The 20,040-nt window shown below is 40.1% G+C and overlaps 1 protein-coding gene across 24 annotated transcripts in view; it reads right to left on the reverse strand.

The window, feature by feature from the left end:
- Positions 1–20,040, reverse strand: part of SLMAP (sarcolemma associated protein) — a 197,298-nt gene that overhangs the window by 58,800 nt on the left and 118,458 nt on the right. For 9 of the 24 annotated variants that reach the window (XM_053600227.1, XM_053600229.1, XM_053600221.1 and 6 more), the window contains exons 8-10: positions 13,857–13,997; positions 4,396–4,533; positions 2,891–3,059 (exon numbers count right to left, since the gene is read on the reverse strand). In XM_053600227.1, the coding sequence (XP_053456202.1) occupies positions 2,891–3,059; positions 4,396–4,533; positions 13,857–13,997 (448 nt within the window). Of the gene's footprint in view, positions 1–2,252; positions 2,304–2,738; positions 2,790–2,890; positions 3,060–4,395; positions 4,534–13,856; positions 13,998–20,040 lie in introns of all 24 variants that reach the window. The other 15 variants (XM_053600214.1, XM_053600213.1, XM_053600219.1 and 12 more) reach the window with 3 other exon arrangements.

Below are 20,040 nucleotides of genomic sequence, written 5' to 3' on the forward strand. Positions count from 1 at the left end.
CCGCCCTGGGGTAGAGTGCCGTGGTGTCACATGGCTCACAGCAACCTCTTAACTCTTGGGCTTACGCGATTCTCTTGTCTCAGCCTCCCGAGCAGCTGGGACCACAGGCGCCCGCCACAACGCCCGACTATTTTTTTTTTTGTTGCTGCAGTTTGGCCAGGGCTGGGTTTTGAACCCGCCACCCTCGGCATATGGGGCCGGTGCCCTACTCACTGAGCCACAGGCGCCGCCCCCAAAAGGGTTTTCTTAAGTAAAGGAATAGAAAGTTCCCAGGTTGGGTTAACACTAACATTATTAATAAACACATACTCAAGTCAAGATGGTGATGACAGATTTAAATAAAAGTGTGCAAGGCAGAAAGAGAAAAATAAGCAAAATAATAACAAAAAAAAAATCTAAAAATCATTTAAGGACAGTATGTCTTTAGAAAATGAGGATTAAATCATTTTAGTTGCTAAATATATTTAATGAAGAGTAACTAGTTATTTGGGTGCAATGAATATAAACTACACCTTTAAAAATTTTCAAATTGAAAATCAAATTGGAATTTTAAAACGTCAATGCATTTTATAAAACATACATAGAACAATAAAAAGCAATGATTAATAAACCTTTTTTCTTGAGAATTTTAAAATTCATTATATGTATAATATTAGGTCTTGACCTTGGTTACCTGAACCTATTTTGCCAGTTCTTGATTAAAAACAAACTTGAAAAAAAAAACCAACCAAAACTCAAAACAGAATAAAAAAACTCACCTCCTAATTCTATCAGAATTTGATTGCTGCCCAAGAACCATAATAATATCCCCTCATACATGGAAAAAAGTGTTTACTATGAAATTCTGGGTCTCAACTTTGATACCTTCCACTAACTTTTGTATAAAACTGAGATTATGGATACAGATTGGTCAACATAGAAAACTGTTTTATTCCTTTTTTTTTTTTTATTGTTGGGGATTCATTGAGGGTACAATAAGCCAGGTTACACTGATTGCAATTGTTAGGTAAAGTCCCTCTTGCAATCATGTCTTGCCCCCATAAAGTGTGACACACACCAAGGCCCCACCCCCCCTCCCTCCATGTTTTATTCCTTTTGTACTCCAAGTATCTACTGCAGGATCTAGCACATAGTTGGTGTGCAATTAACACTGGATGGAAGGAGAGGGAAGGAGGGAAATAGGGATCTTCAAGACTGAAGGATTACAGAAGCCACTGGGTAAAAAGTATCCCATATAACACTCTAGGAAAACCAATAGTGGCTATACGTTTTGGGAAGAGAGAACCTATGTTATCCAGAAATAATGGTCATAGAACCAAGAACTATTAATAAATTCTTTTGATGGCAGAAATGATGACCCCATTATCTTTGATTAATGAAATAAATAGGTAAAGAAAGCAGTTTCCATGAAATGTCTAACAGTTCAATGGGCTGTTTAAACAAGCTCAAGATTAAAAACAGCAGTTAATTATCAGATGGAAGCAGAGCTTGATAGAAGGAAATGGTAGCATAGCTCTTTGACAAATATAATGGGGAAAACTGCAAAACAAACAAACAAACAAAAACAACAACAATAACCTTTAGGGTGGCGCCTGTGGCTCAAAGGAGTAAGGCGCCCGCCCCATATGTGGGAGGTGGCGGGTTCAAACCCAGCCCCGGCCAAAAAAAAAGAAAAATATAATGGGGGCGGTGCCCATAGCTCAGTGGTTATGGTGCTCTTAACTCAATGTTTACGGTGTCGGCCCCATACACCGAGGCTGGAGGGTTCGAACCTGGCCTGGGCTGCTAAACAACAATGACAACCGCAACAGAAAAACAGCTGGGTGTTATGGTAGGCACCTGTAGTCCCAGCTTCTTGGGAGGTTTGAGCCCAAGAGTTTGAGGTTGCTGTGAGCTGTGATGCCACAGCACCCTACTGAGGGCGACATAGTGAGATCCTGTCTCAAAAAAGAGAAAGAAAGAAAGAAAAATACAATGGGGATAAAAGAGATAGATTGTAACAGCCATTGCTTTTAAATTTTATCATTTTCTTATTATTTGAATAACTGAAATTTCCATATAACAAGGGCTTTCTAAGAATAGATCATAACATTATCTTAGAAAATAAAGGTAAGCTTGATTTTTAAAGACAGGGCTCAAAGGTCTATGATAGCATGCTTTTCTTTCTAAACATTTAAAACCCTAAACTCACGCTCCTGCTTAAATATTAAAAGGATATCATGAAAGAAAAATATTTAAGTTTTTTACACTACCTTTTTCTGTGCTCCCATTTATTTTAGGTAAGAAGTCATCAACTTGTATCCCTAGGATTAAGACAGTATTTCATTGCCTGATCAAGGGAAATCAAACCAAATGACTTTAAAACTGGTCTCAAGTGTAACCATGGTATTTTGTATTCCTGCACAGATAAGACTGCAAAGAACACTTCACATTTATTTTTACAAGGGTTCAACTTGCCATTTTCTATTAACTCAGAGAAAGGCTAGTGGCCTTCCAAAGAATCTTAAAATAAAAAACATCCTGCTGCTCAAATATTTTTCTTATTTAAATATTTCTAAGTAGAACATCTCAGATGCAGAAATTTCATTCATTTCAAGGACTAAACAATGGTGCCCACTGGTGGTAATCAAACATATTTCTAGAGGAAATAGGTAAAACATCCCTTAAAGAAATTAAGTCCCCAATATGAGATAGTAAACAGGTCAAAAGTTTAATGATAAAACTCGGATGACACCTACCTAAGCTGCTGCATTCTTTAAGAGTTTTCTCCTGAAGATGTTCTAACCGTACTGCAAATAAAAGCCCAAAACAAACAAACAAAAAAAGATATTTCATAGATAAAAAGAAAAAAAAAATCAAAACAAATCAATTTCTATATTAGCTAACTCACCTTGTAAAGCTGTTAGCCTTTCATTGGTAAAATCATTATCAGCTTGCAAAGCTTCTATTTTTGCCTGGAGTTCCTGTTCTTTTTCTTCCATTTCATCTATTTTATGTTGTAATTCTTTTTTCTCAGCTTGTCCCTTTTGCTGGATTTCCTCTTGTTTTCCCTCTGCTACCTGTTAAGAAAGAAGGAGATTCAGTTATTTAATAAAACCTGAGCTTAATTTAATAAGCTTAAACCAGGCCAAGCACAGGGGCTCATGCCTGTAATACCAGTACTCTAGGAGGCTGAGGTGGGCAGATTGTTTTGAGCTCAGGTGTTCGAGACCAGCCTAAGCAAGAGTGAGACCCCATCTCTATAAAAATAGAAAAACCAGCCAGGCATTGTGGTGGGCACCTGGAGTCTGAGCTCCTCGGGAGGTTGACACAGAGGATTGCTTGAGCCCAGGAGTTTGAGGTTGCTGTGAGCTATGATGCCAGGGCACTGTACCAAGGGTAACAAAGTAAGACTCTGTCTCACAAAAAAAAAAAAAAAAAATAATAATAATAATAATTGACATATATAAAAATTTTTTTTTTTTTTTTTGTAGGGACAGGGCCTTGCTATATTGCCCAGGTTGATCTTGAACTTCTGGCCTCAAGTGATCCTCCCACCTCCCAAAGTGCATGCCCAGGCAAGAATAATTCTGAAATTTTAAACAAATTTATATTTAGCTAAAGGGATGATGGTATAAGCATTTCTTTTCAAAAAGACCTTCTTTAAACAAGACCACTTATTAAAACTACCATAGGTTAACCATTCATACAGGGAGAGGTGTACTGGGCTTCTCTAAAAAATGTATATCTTCAAGGCACTTGATCCATGGTTTAAATTACAACAAGATAGATCTTCACAAACTCAGGTACAAGATATTAAAGTACCAACTATACATTATCTTATGATCTGATCTGTCCTCATCCTAATGTTCAATGGCTGAGGGATCAAGCAGATCACTCAAAGATAGTCTGAACTTATTCCAGCACTAAATAGCGCAACCCTGCCTTTACAATGGCCTAAAGATAAACAGTTTCAGGTTTAAAAAAAAAAATCAGAATATCTTGGGTTTTGCTGATTCTCATCTATTTTATGTTATATATTAAAAGATGTCCATTGTGGGGCGGCGCCTGTGGCTCAAGGAGTAGGGCGCCGGTCCTATATGCCGGAGGTGGCGGGTTCAAACCCAGCCCTGGCCAAAAACCACAAAAAAAAAAAAAAAAAAGATGTCCATTGTGAAGCACTGACTTCATTTCCAACTGACAACTTATACAAGCTTATAATAATTATATATATATAATAATTATATAATAATGAAGCTTGGGTTAAATGGAATATAAACATTTTATTTTCACTATAATTTTCAACCATTACCAAATTTTACATCAACATCTATTCAGCAACACCTAAATTCTTAAGCTATCTAGTGTATTAAAGAGGATTAGCTTAACATACTTTCAAATTGAGTAAATACATACCTTTAACTTATCAGATAAATCTTTAATCTCATTAACAGCTCCATTATATTTATTGGCTAATTCTCTTAATTCTTCCTGAGTCCGTTCATTCATTTCTTTCAGGTGGGTACATTCATCTTCAGTATTACTCAAACTTCGCTGAAATTCAAGTTTATAGGCAATTTATTTAGAATAAATGCACATTATTAGTTAGAAATCTTTTTAAATTCAATTTATAAAAAGTATAATCTTGGCACGCCTGTGGCTCAGTCGGTAAGGCGCCGGCCCCATATACCAAGGGTGGCAGGTTCAAACCCCGCCCCGGCCAAACTGCAACCAAAAAATAGCCGGGCATTGTGGCGGGCGCCTGTAGTCCCAGCTGCTTGGGAGGCTGAGGCAAGAGAATCGCTTAAGCCCAGGAGTTGGAGGTTGCTGTGAGCTGTGTGAGGCCACGGCACTCTACAGAGGGCCATAAAGTGAGACTCTGTCTCTACAAAAAAAAAAAAAGTATAATCTTATTACCTATTCTAAATCAATATCTGCCCTGGACTTTATATAAAGCTGAGTTAAACAACAAAAGAATTTCAGTTTACTTCAGGTACATACAAAAACAGAAGAGGCAAAGAAGAATTGGGTGGTGGTGAAGAATGGGCAGGAAGAAGATGCTACTTTTATACAATTACACTTATGAAAGGCCAAAAGGTACTAAAGTATTTTAAGCCTATTGATTCTTGAATGCAAGTTTAATAATATGGAGCGAGAATTTAATGAGAGGGCCAGGCACAGTGATTTACGCCCGTAATCCTAGCATTTTGGGAGGCAGAGGAGGTGGATTGTTTTGAGGTCAGGAGTTCAAGACTAGCCTGAGCAAGAGCAAGACCCCATCCCTACTAAAGAAACTCCTACACTTGGGCTCTTCTCGTCACCCTGTCTCAGCCTCCCAAGTAGCTGGGAGTACTGGCTCATGCTAATTCATCCAGCTAATTTTTCTATTTTTAATAGAGACGTGGTCTCGCTCTTGCTTTGGCTGGTCTTAAACTCCTAAGCTCAAGCAATTCTCTTGCCATAGCCTCTCAGAGTGGATTACAGGCATGAGCCACTGCACCCAGCCCTGTTTGTTTTTGAGACAAGGTCTCATTCTGTCACCCAGACTGGAGTACAGTTTCATGATAACACCTCAATCTAACTTTCAACTTCTGGGCTAAAGAGCATCTCCTGGTTCAGCCTCCCAAGTAGTTGAGACTATAGGTGTGCAATACCACACCGGAGTCATTTTATTTATTTATTCATTATTTTTATTGTTAAATCATAGTTGTGTACATTAGTGCAATCAAGGGGTACAATGTGTTGGTTTCATATACAATCTGAAATATTCTCATGAAACTGTTCAATGTAGCCTTCATGGCATTTTCTTAGTTATAGTATGTAGACATTTGTATTCTGCCTTTAGTAAGTTTCGCCTGTACCCATTCTAAGATGCACCGTAGGTGTGGCCCCACCCATTACCCTCCCTCCACCTTAACCTCCCCCCTCCCTTCCCCTTCCTTGGTCCTTTCCTCATAGTCTTGTGCTATAGTTGGGTTATAGCCTTCATGTGAAAGCTATAATTTAGCTTCATAGTAGGGCTGAGTACATTGGATACCTTTTCTTCCATTCCTGAGATACTTTGCTAAGAAGACTATGTTCCAGCTCCATCCATGTAAACATGAAAGAGGTAAAGTCTCCATCTTTCTTTAAGGCTGCATAATATTCCATGGTATACATGTACCACAATTTGCTAGTCCATTCGTGGGTCGATGGGCACTTGGGCTTCTTCCATGACTTAGCAATTATGAATTGGGCTGCAATAAACATTCTGGTACAAATGTCTTTGCTATACTGTGATTTTTGGTCTTCTGGGTAAAAACCTAGTAAAGGAATTCTAGGATCGAATGGCAGGTCTACTTTTAGGTCTCTAAGTATTCTCCAAACATCCTTCCAGAAGGAATGTATTAGTGTGCATTCCCACCAGCAGTGTAGAAGTGTGCCCTTTTCTCCACATCCACGCCAACATCTCTGGTTTTGGGATTTTGTTATGTGGGTTACTCTTACTGGGGTTAGGTGATATCTCAAAGTAGTTTTGATTTGCATTTCTCTGATGATTAAGGATGATGAACTCTTTTTCATGTGTTTATAGATTGTGCGACTGTCTTCTTTAGAGAAGTTTCTCTTCAAGTCCCTTGCCCACCCTTAGATGGGGTCACGTGTTCTTTTCTTGCTAATAAGTTTGAGTTCTCTGTGGATTCTGGTTATTAGACCTTTATTGGAGGTATAACCTGCAAATATTTTCTCCCATTCTGAGGGTTGTCTGCTTGCTTTACTTACTATGTTCTTGGCTGTGCAGAAGCTTTTTAGTTTGATCAGGTCCCAGTAGTATATTTTTGACACTGCTTCAATTGCCTGGGGAGTCCTCCTCATAAAATACTCACCCAGGCCGATTCCTTCAAGAGTTTTCCCTGCATTTTCTTCAAGTATTTTTATAGTTTCATGTCTTAAGTTTAAATCTTTTTTTTTTTTTTTTTTGTAGAGACAGAGTCTCACTGTACCGCCCTTGGTAGAGTGCTGTGGCGTCACACGGCTCACAGCAACCTCTAACTCTTGGGCTTAAGCGATTCTCTTGCCTCAGCCTCCTGAGCAGCTGGGACTACAGGCGCTCGCCACAACGCCCGGCTATTTTTTTGTTGCAGTTTGGCCAGGGCTGGGTTTGAACCTGCCACCCTCGGCATATGGGGCCGGCGCCCTACTCACTGAGCCACAGGCGCCGCCCCAAGTTTAAATCTTGTATCCAGTGACAGTCCATCTTAGTTAGGGGTGAAACGTGTGGGTCCAGTTTCAATCTTCTACAGGTTGCCAGCCAGTTCACCAGCACCATTTGTTAAATAGGGAATCTTTTTCCCACTGAATGTTTTTAATTGGCTTGTCAAAGATCAAATAACAGTAAGTAGCTGGATTCATCTCTTGGTTCTCTATTCTGTTCCAGACATCTACTTCTCTGTTTTTGTGCCAATACCATGCTGTTTTTTTTTTTTATTATTATTAAATCATAGCTGTGTACATTGATATGATCATGGGGCATCATTCACTAGCTTCACAGACTGTTTACCAAGTTTCACATATTACCATGCTGTTTTGATCACTATTGATTTATAGTCCAGGCTCAGGTCTGGTAGCGTGATTCCTCCTGCTGTGTTTTTATTGCTGAGGAATGTTTTGGCTATTGGTTTATGCTTCCACATAAAACGAAGTAGTATTTTTTCAAAATCTTTAAAATATGACAATGGAGCTTTAATAGAAATTGCATTAAAATTATATATAGCTTTGGGTAGTATAGACATTTTAACAACGTTGATTCTTCCCAGCCATGAGCATGGTATGTTTTTCCATTTGTTAACATCTTCAGCTATTTCTTTTCTTTTTTTTGTTTTTTGTAGAGACAGCGTCTCACTTTATGGTCCTCGGTAGAATGCCGTGGCGTCACACAGCTCACAGCAACCTCCAACTCCTGGGCTTAGGCGATTCTCCTGCCTCAACCTCCCGAGTAGCTAGGACTACAGGCGCCCGCCACAACGCCTGGCTATTTTTTGGTTGCAGTTTGGCCGGGGCCGGGTTTGAACCCGCCACCCTCAGTATATGGGGCCGGCGCCCTACTCGCTGAGCCACAGGCGCTGCCCAGCTATTTCTTTTCTTAAAGTTTCATAGTTCTCTTTGTATAGATCTTTCACATCCTTTGTTAGGTATACTCCCAAATATTTCATCTTCTTTGGCACTACTTTGAAAGGAATAGAGTCCTTGACTGTTTTTTCAGCTTGGTTATTGTTGGTATATATAAAGGCTACAGATTGGGCGGCGCCTGTGGCTCAGCGAGTAGGGCGCCGGCCCCACATGCCGAGGGTGGCGGGTTCAAACCCAGCCCCGGTCAAACTGCAACAACAAAAAAAAATAGCCGGGCGTTGTGGCGGGCGCCTGTAGTCCCAGCTACTAGGGAGGCTGAGGCAAGAGAATCGCGGAAGCCCAGGAGTTAGAGGTTGCTGTGAGCCGTGTGACGCCACGGCACTCTACCCGAGGGCGGTACAGTGAGACTCTGTCTCTACAAAAAAAAAAAAAAAAAAAAAAAAAAAGGCTACAGATTTATGGGTGTTGATTTTGTAGCCTGAGACATTGCTGTATTCCTTGATCACTTCTAAAAGTTTTGTAGTAGAATCCCTAGTGTTTTCCCTACGATCATATCATCTGCAAAGAGTGAAAGTTTGATCTCTTCTGACCCTACATAGATACCCTTGATCGCCTTTTCTTTCCTAATTGCAATGGCTAAAACTTCCATTACAATGTTAAAGAGCAATGGAGACAATGGGCAACCTTGCCTGGTTCCTGATCTAAGTGGAAATGATTTCAATTTAACTCCATTCAAGACGATATTGTCTGTGGGTTTGCTGTAGATGGCCTCTATTAGTTTAAGAAATGTCCCTTCTTTACCAATTTTCTTAAGTGTTCTGATCATGAAGGGATGCTGGATATTATCAAAAGCTTTTTCTGCATCAATTGAAAGAATCATATGGTCCTTACTTTTTAGTTTGTTTATGTGCTGAATTACATTTATAGATTTATGTATATTGAACCAGCCTTGAGACCCTGGGATAAAATACCACTTGGTCATGGTGTGTAATTTTTTTGATGTGTTGTTGGATTCTGTTTGTTAGGATCTTATTGAGTATTTTAGCATCAATATTCATTAGTGATATTGGTCTATAATTTTCTTTTCTTGTTGGGTCTTTCCCTCCCTGGTTTGGGGATCAAGGTGATATTTGCTTCGTAGAATGTGCTGGGTAATATTCCTTCTTTTTCTATATTTTGGAAGAGGTTTAGTAATATAGGTACCAGTTCTTCTTTAAAGGTTTGGTAGCATTCTGACATAAAGCCATCTGGTCCTGGGCTTTCTTTTTTTAGGGAGATTTTGTATAGTTGATGCTATTTCAGAACTTGATATAGGCCTGTTCAACATTTCCACTTCATTCTGGCTAAGTCTTGGTAGGTGGCGTACTTCCAGGTATAGGTCGATTTCTTTCAGATTTTCATATTTCTGAGAGTAGAGTTTCTTGTAATATTTGTTAAGGATATTTTGAATTTCTGAGGGGTCTGTTGTTATTTCATCATTACCATTTCTGATTGATGAAATTAGAGATTTTACTCTTTTTTTCCTGGTTAGGTTGGCCAAAGGTTTATCTATTTTATTGATCTTTTCAAAAAACCAACTTTTGATCAGTGTAACCTGGCTTATTGTACCCTCAATGAATCCCCAACAATAAAAAAAAAAAAAAAAGAAAAGAAAAACCAACTTTTGGATTTATTGATCTGTTGTATAATTCTTTTGCTTTCAATTTCATTTAATTCTGCTTTGATTTTGGTTATTTCTTTTCTTCTGCTGGGTTTGGGGTTGGAATGTTCTTCCTTCTCCAGTTGCTTGAGATGCCCCATTAAGTTATTAACTTCTCTTTCCGTTTTCTTGAGGAAGGCTTGCAGTGCTATGAATTTCCCTCTTAGGACTGCCTTTGCAGTATCCCAGAGGTTCTGGTAATTCGTGTCTTGATTGTTGTTTAGTTCCAAAAATTTGGTGATTTCCTTCTTAATCTTGTCTATAACCAGTCTATCCTTCAGCATAAGGTTGTTTAGCTTCCATGTTTTTGTATGGGTATGCAGGTTCCTGTTGTTATTGAGTTCAACTTTTATTCCATGATGGTCCGAGAAGATGCAAGGAATAATTTCTATTGTTTTAAATTTCCTGAGGTTAGATTAGTGGCCTAGGATGTGGTCCATTTTGGAGTATGTTCCGTGGGCTGATGAGAAGAATGTGTATTCCGTTTTGTTGGGATGAAATGTTCTATAGATGTCTGTTACATCCAGATGTTGAATGGTTAAGTTTAAATCTAAAATTTCTTTGCTTAGCTTCTTTTTGGAGGATCTATCCAGCACTGGTAAAGGGTTGTTAAAATCTCCAACTACTATGGAACTGGAGGAAATCAAGTTGCTCATGTCTGTTAGAGTTTCTCTTATAAATTGAGGTGAGTTCTGGTTGGGTGCATAAATATTAATCATTAAACTTTCATCATATTGAGTATTACCTTTAACAAATATGAAATGTCCATCCTTATCCTTCCTTATTTTGGTTGGTTTAAAGCCTATTGCGTCTGTGAATAGGACTGCAAAGCCTGCTTTTTTCTGCTTTCCATTTGCCTGGAGTATAGATGACCATCCCTTCACCTTGAGTCTATATTTGTCCTTTAATGTAAGATGCAATTCTTGTATGCAACAGATATCTGGTTTGAGATTTTGTATCCAGTCAGCCAATCTGTGCCTCTTTAGAGGACAATTTAAACCATTCACATTAATTGAGAATATTGATAAACCTTTCGAGAGTCTGGTGGACATTTTTAATCCTTTTGTGACTGTGGAAGTTGGAATTTGATCAAAATTTTCTGGGTGGGTTTACTTTTGTGGTGGAGGATTACGCTGGTCTTTATGGAGGATAGGTCTGAAAATATCCTGGAGAGCTGGTTTAGTTATGCACATTTCTTCAACATGTGAATGTCATCAAAGTATTTAATTTCTCCATCATAAATGAAACTCAGTTTAGCTGGGTACAGGATCCTGGGGTGAAAGTTATTTTGTTTTAGGAGAGTAAAATTCGATGACCATCCTCTTCTAGCTTGAAAGGTTTCAGGAGAGATGGTTTTCTTTCATCTGGCTGCTTTCAGAATTTTCTCCTGCATATTAACTTTAGTGAAATTGATTATGATGTGTCTGGGGGATGTCTTATTTCGGTTGAGTCGTGCTGGAGTGCTGAAACTGTCTGCTATCTGAATTTCAGAATCTCTTGGCAAGTCTGGAAAGTTCTCCTTCATAATCAAATGGAGAAGAGACTCTGTGCCTTGTGAAGCCACTTCATCGCTTTCGGTGATCCCTATAAGATGAATATTGGTTTTCTTTGAATTATCCCTGAGCTCTCTGAGAGAGTGATCTGTTTTAGCGCTCCATTTCTCTTTCTCTTTGAGAGTTTGGGAGTGTTTGAAAGCTTTGTCTTCAATGTCAGAAATCCTTTCTTCTGTTTGCTCCATTCTGTTACTGAGGGATTATACCGTGTTTCTCAGATCTTTGAGGGCTGCAACTTCTTGTCTCAATGTGTCAAAATCTTTGGTTATTTGGTCTTTGAATTCGTTGAATTCCTGAATTATCTTTCGGGTTACTGCTTGGAATTCTAATTCGATCTTATTTGCTATCCAGATTCTGAATTCGATTTCTAACATCTCAACTATTTGGTTGTGCACGGGATCTTGTGCTGTGTCTGCCCCATTGATCCTTGGGGGAGTTGATCTACTCTGATTATTCATATTGCCAGAGTTTTTCTGTTGATTTTGCCTCATGATTGTTTTTCACTGTTGCCTCTGGCCGTCCTCAGAGTTAGGGAGGTGTTTCTCCAAGATTAGACCCCAGTGGGATCACTCTACTTTGCTGGATCTTTGTAGGGAGTGACCCTGTGTAGTTCCTCTGGGGCTGCCCCAGCCAGGGAGTTCTGGTTGTGGAGGCAGCTCCGGAGTGTGACACACCCAGATCCAGCAACAGGGTGGGAGGTGTTGCGCACAGTTCGGGGAGTGCCTGGTGCCCAGTGACTTTGGTACAGAGAGCCCAAGGCTTCAGCACTCTCTGGCCAGAAGAAGGGCTCTGCACAGAGTCAGGGAGGGTTCTGGAGGGCACGCAGCTACCAGAGTCCCTGGCCAGACGAGCAGTCCAGTATGGAGGCAGGGAGGGTACAGGAGGGAGGACACAGGGTTGCACGGCTCCCGCAGTTCCTGGTCAGGGCATGCGGAGGCCCGGCGTTCGCAGGTCACGGGTCGGGGGATGTGGCACAGCTCTTATGGAGGTCCAGGCGGCGCCAAGTCCAGGAGTTTGAGGTTGCTATGAACTGTGATGCCACAGCACTGTACCCAGGACAACAGCCTGAGGCTCCAGTGTACCAAAACCAGTCTCATTCTTCCCCTGAGGGTTAAGGCTGTAAGGCAGCTCAGTCTCCGCCTTTTTAGGCTGCTCAGTCACTAAGTTACTAGCTCCCGCCCGATCCTTGCTCTGCAACCCTGAGGGTGGAGCTTGCCGGGACAGTTCTCTCACAATGGCTCCCTGCGGCCCACAGCCGAACACTATTAGCTCCGTCCAGCTCAGCAGCTCAGTCTGGGGCCCTAGACAATGCCCAAAGTTCTCCGCACTCCTGCTTAAGCTCTCCCCAAGGCAGTTCAACTGAGTGCCAAGTCCAAAAACACCAAAACAGTTCACAGGTAAGCCCTTTCCGGTTTGCAGTCTCACTGCTTCTTGTACTTATGGCTGCTGGCGGGATTAGGTCGATTGAACACACACAATCACTTGCCAGTTTTCCACTGTTTTTGTCCTCCTCTTGGGGTCCAGAAGTCTCTTTCTGACTCCCTGTATCCTGAAAGGGATGATTATAGGCAGATCCCACCAGCCAGAGATGCCTGGAGTCTTATCTCCCCAGACTCACCGTGCCCAGTTGCAGGGAAGCTGTTACTCGGCCGCCATCTTGCTCCACCTCCCCTGACTCTTTTAAAAAAAATTTTTTTTATGGGCTGGGTGCAGTGGCTCATGCCTATAATCCTAGCAGTATGGGAGGCCAAGCAGCAAGACTGAGCTCATAGGTTCGAGACCAGCCTGAGCCAGAGCAAGTCCCAGCTACTTGGGAGGCTGAGACAAGAGAATCTCTAGAGTCCAAGAGTTTGAGATTGCTGTGACCTATGACACCAGGGCACTGTATCGAGAGTAACAAAGTAAGACTGTCTCACAGTCTCACACACACACAGATGGGGCCTTACAATATTGCCCAGGCTGATCTTGAACTTCTGGCCTCAGGTGATCCTCCCACCTTCCCAAAGTGCTATGATTACAGGCATCAGCCACCATTCCCAGGCAAGAATAACATTTTGATGGTTCCTAAAAGACCTAGAAAGGACCTTACAGATAATTTATCCTTTGAACCTCCATATTATAAGACATAGTTTTACTCTTCGGATATAGGTGAGGTAATATCATGTGGTGTAGGTTCTCAACCTACAGTGACCATCCTCAACTAGAAGCAAAGCAAAACCAGATGGCAAAGATCAATTCCTGACACATATGGTCCACTGCCTGGTGCTTAAATCCTAGGAAAGGACAAACGGTAAGATTGCCTGGTTAGGCTTTTATTTCCTCAGTCAATGACTAGGGAGCATAAGTGCCAAAACTCACAGGGATATATTGAGAATTTCTGTCAATGAAAGCAGTATAACAACTGTTCCTTCCCATCTCCATGCTATACATTAATGATAATACCCAAATTGAAAGTGTTTTTGAATGTTTGAAAGTTTTGAAAATCATACTACTACATAGTATTCTTAAAATTGAAATACCTCAACTTCAGAAAGTTTTCTAACCACTTCAATTTTCTCTTGAAGAACCCGCCTCAGAGACTCTTTGGCTGTTGTCTCATAATTATGTTTATCTTCCTGTAATGCTATAAGTTCCTTCCGTAAACTATCTTCTGTTTGATTCTAGAATAAAACATATAATTATAGCCAAGTTACTTTTTAAAAAGCATTTACTGTTGGGGGAAAAAAGGACACATTATGACACTTTTAAAATTATATATTAACATACCTCCAAACACAAATGATGTTGGCCCTGTATTAACTAAAGATGTATTTATGCCCTCACAAATATTAATACATTAGTTCCTACTTCTCAAAAAAATAAAAGCCAAAGCTAATTGAGATTTCCTTTCAAATGGTATACAAAATGTATTATTACTCTTGTATTTGTCATATTTTCTGCAAACCACTATATTTACATTGATGGGCAAAAATAACCAGTTACCTTCATAACCAGTAACGTCATAGGCATCAAACATTTTATTTATTTATTTATTTAATTAGTTTTTAGAGACAGAGTCTCACTTTGTCACCCTCGGAAAAGTGCTGTGGCATCACAGCTCACAGCAACCTCCAGCTTCTGGGCTTAGGCAATTCTCTAGCCTCAGGCTCCCAAGTAGCTAGGACTACAGGTGCCTGCCACAACACCTGGCTATTTTTTTGTTGCAGTTTGGCCGGGGTCGGGTTCGAATCTGCCACCCTCAGTATATGGGGCCTGCGCCCTACTCACAAGCAACAAGCACCGCCCACATCAAGCATTTTAAAACAATGGTTAAAACAAAAGGAATAAAAGCACCACAGGGAAAAGGAATCTCCATGTCTGGGGAAGGAAATGTATAAAAAGAACCTGGGATGTCTTGTCTAATCAAACAGAAATAAGCTAAGTCTGCTAGGGTTCTGTCAAAAAGACTCAGGAGCCAATTTGAAAAGGTTTACAGTGACTAAAGATGGAATAATCTGAATAGCAATGAGAAAAACAGGAGAAGGCTGTCAAAACAGAGCACAGGTAAGAGATGAAGCTTTAAATGGGGTGAGAACAGAAGATGTGAAGAGGCACCAGGAAGCTGGTGTGTGTGTGTGTGTGAGTGTGAAAGCAAATGTAATAGATTTAAACACATCAAACATCTTTAAATCTAAGTGGGAAGGGTAAACACTATGGTCATTCTTTAGTGGACAAAAAAGAAACCAATTCATTATTCTGAAATCCAGTAAATAAGGGGGAAAAAATCCTGCTTTTCCTGTAGAAAATGTACCTCAGTGTAACCAAATGGTTGAAATGAAGAAGCTTTTCTTTATACAAGTAATCCAGCTAAATATATGAAAGAATGATATAATTAAATCACCATTTTTATAAACCTTAATGAAATAATGGATCTCGGCAAAGACCATGGGCAGTGCCTGTGGCTCAGTGGGTAGGGCATCGGCCCCATATACCTTGGAGGATGGCGGGTTTGAACCTGGCCCTGGCCAAACTGCAACAAAAAAATAGCCAGGCATTGTGGCGGACACCTGTAGTCCCAGCTACTCGGGAGGCTGAGGCAAGAAAATCACCTAAGCCCAGGAGTTGGGGGTGGCTGTGAACTGTGAAGCCACAGCACTCAACCAAGGGCGATAAAGTGAGGCTCTGTCTCAAAATGAAAAAAAAAAAAAAACTAAAACCAGAAGACAACTGGACATTAGGTTGCCTCTTGGTAGAAGAACACAGTATCATCCACAAGGAGTTGTTGGCAAAAAGAAAAATTTTTTAAGCCTAAATCAGACCACACCTTTAGATCAAACCACTAATTTATGAGTACTAATTAATGAGGGGGGCTAGAATAAGAGAAATTCTAGAAGACAAATGATGCAGTTTCTCCAACAAATACTAACTACAATAGAGAAAAGAGAGTTGTACATAAGTATTCATTATGTAAGTTTTTCTACTAACATATACATGTAAAATTTCCCATGACAAAAGATTTAAAAGGATTTCGAAAATGCATGAAAGTTTTCGTGTATGCTCAAACTGTTAAAGAAATGAAGCTATGACTTTCAAAAATAAAGGGCAAAGGCAGAGCAAGATGGCAGCTGAGTAATAGCTTCTCTGCAACCGGGCATGGGGAGATTGGGGACAGAAGACTCCAGGCACCTCTGGCTGGTAGGATTTGCCCAGAAACATCCCTTTGGGGACATGTGGAGACAGCGAGAGACTTCGGGACCCCAAGAGGAGGACAAAAGCAGTGGAGAACTGGACTCATCAAAACCTTAGGCCAGAGGCACGGTGACTTAAAGAGCAAGAAGTGAAAGAAAAATTAGGGCAAGGAAACAGATAAAAGAAAACACTCATGAGGAATAATCAGCAGAAAAATACTGGCAACATGAAAAACCAGTCCAGAGCAACCCCCCAAGGGATCGTGAGGTAGCTACTACAGAGGATTCTGCCTATAAAGAAATGTTAGAAATGACAGAAGGGGGGCTGCGCCTGTGGCTCAGTGGGTAGGGCACCGGCCCCATATAACAAGGGTGGGTTCGAACCCAGCCCCAGCCAAACTGTAACAAAAAATAGCCAGGCGTTGTGGTGGGTGCCTATAGTTCCAGCTACTTGGGAGGCAAAGGCAAGAGGATCACCTAAACCCAAGATTTGGAGGTTGCTGTGAACTGTGATACCACGGCACTCTACCAAGGGTGACAAAGTAAGACTCTGCCTCAAAAAAGAAAAAAAAAAAAGGAAATGACAGAAGGGGAATTTAAAATACAGATGATGAAAACAATGAAGGAAATTGCTGAGAAAGTGGAAAATAACCAAAAGGAAATCCAAAAACAGAATCAAATAAGAGATGAACGATATGAAGAATACAGAAAGGATACAGCAGAGCTGAAGGAATTGAAGAGTCAATTAGGGAACTTCAAGATGCAATAGAAAGTATCAACAATAGATTAGACCATGCAGAAGAAAGAATCTCAGAGGTAGAGGACAAAGCTCCCGAGATAGTTAACTCAGATAGTTAAAGAGGCAGAAAAGAAGAGAGAGAAAGCAGAACGTTCATTGACACAATTATGGGGACTTTATGAAGCGTTCAAACATACAAGTTATAGGTATCCCAGAAAGGGGACGAAGAATGACCCAGAGGAATGGAAACCATTCTAGAGAATATTATAAATGAAAATTGCCCAAATATCACAAAAGATTCTGACATACTCCGTTCAGAGAGATATTGGACCCCAGGTTGCCTCAACTCAAATAGAGCTTCTACAAGACACATTGTGATGAACCTGTCCAAAGTCAAGACAAAAGAAAAGATTCTGCAAGCTGCCAGGAGTAAGCGCCACTTGACCTACAGGGGCAAATCCATGATGGTAATGGCAGACTTCTCTAAAGAAACTTTTCGGGCAGCGCCCGTGGCTCAGTGAGTAGGGTGCCGGCCCCATATGCCAAGGGTGGTGGGTTCAAACCCAGCCCCGGCCAAACTGCAAAAACAAAAAAATAGCTGGGCATTGTGGTGGGCGCCTGTAGTCCCAGCTGCTCGGGAGGCTGAGGCAAGAGAATCACATAAGCCCAAGAGCTGGAGGTTGCTGTGAGCCGGCTGACGCGACGGCACTCTACCGAGGGCAGTAAAGTGAGACTCTGTCTCTACAAGAAAAAAAAAAAAAAGAAACTTTGCAAGCCAGTAGAGAATGGTCATCTACCTTTAATCTACTTAAACAGAACAATTTCCAGCCCAGAATTCTATATCCCACTAAGCTAAGCTTTAAAATTGACAGAGAAATCAAATCTTTTACTGATATAGAAACACTGAGGAAATTTGCCACAAAAAAGACCAACTCTACAGGAAATACCTATTCTACCCACAGACCATCACAATGAGCCATCAGCAAAGTAAGCACCCAGAAATTAAAGGACAGAACCTAGCTTCCACAATGATGCAAGAGACAAAAGTAAGCAATGGACTTTCACAAAGTAAGATGAATAGAACACTACCACACTTATCAATTATCTCAATAAATGTTAATGGCTTGAATTCCCCACTGAAGAGGCACAAATTGACTGACTGGATTAAAAAACACAAGCCATCCATTTGCTGTTTGCAGGAAACACACCTAGCCTCAAAAGACAAATTAAAATTCAGAGTTAAGGGCTGGAAAACAATTTTTCAGGCAAACGGAATTCAAAAGAAAAGAGGGGTTGCAATCTTATTTTCAGATACATGAGGATTTAAAGCAACTAAAGTCAAAAAAGACAAAGATGTTCACTTCATTTTGGTGAAGGGAAAAATACAACAAGAAGACATTTCAATTCTGAATATCTATGTACCGAACTGAAATGCTCCCAGATTCTTGAAACAGACCTTTCTTAGTCTGAGCAATATGATATCCTCTAATACCATAATAACATGGGACTTTAACACTCCTCTTATAGAGCTGGATAGATCCTCTAAACAGAAATTAAACAAAGATATAAGGGACTTAAATGAGACCCCAGAACAACCGTGCTTGATAGACATATACAGAACACTGCATCTGAAAGATAAAGAATATACATTCTTCTCATCGCCCCATGGAACATTCTCCAAAATTGATCCTATCCTAGGACATAAAACAAACTTCAACAGAATCAAAAGAATTGAAATTTTAGTGTGGCGCCTGTGGCTCAAGGAGTAGGGTGCCAGCCCCTTATATCGGAGGTGGCAGGTTCAAACCCAGCCCTGGCCAAAAAACTGCAAAAAAAGAAAAAAAAAAAAAAAAAAAAAGAATTGAAATTTTACCTTGTATCTTCTCAGACCACAAGGCACTAAAGGTGGAACTCAACTCCAACAAAAACATTCAACCCACACACAAAGGCATGGAAATTAAACAACCTTCGGTTGAATGACAGGTGGGTGCAGGAAGAAATAAAAGAGGAAATCATTAACTTCCTTGAGCATAACAATAATGAAGACACAAGCTACCAAATCCTGTGGGATACTGCAAAAGCAGTTCTAAGAGGAAACTCATCTAACTGCTTTAAATGCCTACATTCGAAAAACAGAAAGGGGGCGCATCAACAAACTCATAAGCCATCTTATGGAATTGGAAAAATAAGAACAATCTAAGCCTAAACCCAGCAGAAGAAAAGAAATATCCAAAATTAAATCAGAGATTAATAAAATTGAAAACAAAAGAATCACTCAGAAAATTAACGAAACAGAATTGGCTTTTTCGAAAAATAAATAAAATAGATATACCTTTGACCAGACTAACTAGAAATAGAAAAGTAAAATCTCTAGTAACCTCAATCAGAAATGATAAGGGGGAAATAACAACTGATGTCACAGAGATACAAGAGATCATCTCTGAATACTACAATGTGAAGGAAATGGATCAATATTTGGAATCACACCCTATCCCTAGACTTAGCCACGAAGAAACAGATCTCCTGAACAAACCAATTTCAAGCACTGAGATCAAAGAAACAATAAAAAAATCACAACCAAAAAAGAAAAAAAAATGCCCCGGTCAGATGGCTTCACACCAGAATTCTGTCAAACCTTCAATGAAGAGTTTATCCCCATACTGCAGAAATTATTCCAAAAAATTGAGGAGGAAGGAATCTTCCCCAACACGTTCTACGAAGCAAACATTCCCCTGATACCAAAACCAGGAAAAGTCCCGACTAAAAAGAACTTCAGACCAATTTCATTAATGAATATAGACGCAAAAATTCTCAACAAAATCCTAGCCAATAGATTAGATTACAGCTTATCATCATACATCAGACATCATGATCAAGTAGATATGATTCTCTCAATAGATGCAGAAAAAGCATTCGATAAAATCAAGCATCCTTTTCCAATTAGAACACTGAAGACTATAGGCATAGGCGCATATTTCTTAAACTGATTGAAGCTATCTATAACACACCCACAGCTAATATTTTACTGAATAGAGTAAAACTGAAAGCTTTTCCATTTAGAACTGGAACTAGACAAGGTTGTCCTCTGTCGCCATTACTGTTCAACATAGTGCTGGAAGTTCTAACCAATACAATTAGGCAAGACAAGGTAATAAAGGGCATCGAAATGGGAGCAAAGGAGGTCAAACTCTCCCTCTTACTGATGATATGATCTTATACTTAGAGAACCCCAAAGACTGAACCACAAGACTCCTGGAAGTCATCAAAAAGTATAGTAATGTCTCAGGATATAAAATC

The sequence above is a fragment of the Nycticebus coucang genome, chromosome 8, assembly GCF_027406575.1.
Source record: "Nycticebus coucang isolate mNycCou1 chromosome 8, mNycCou1.pri, whole genome shotgun sequence".
Lineage (NCBI taxonomy): Eukaryota > Metazoa > Chordata > Mammalia > Primates > Lorisidae > Nycticebus > Nycticebus coucang.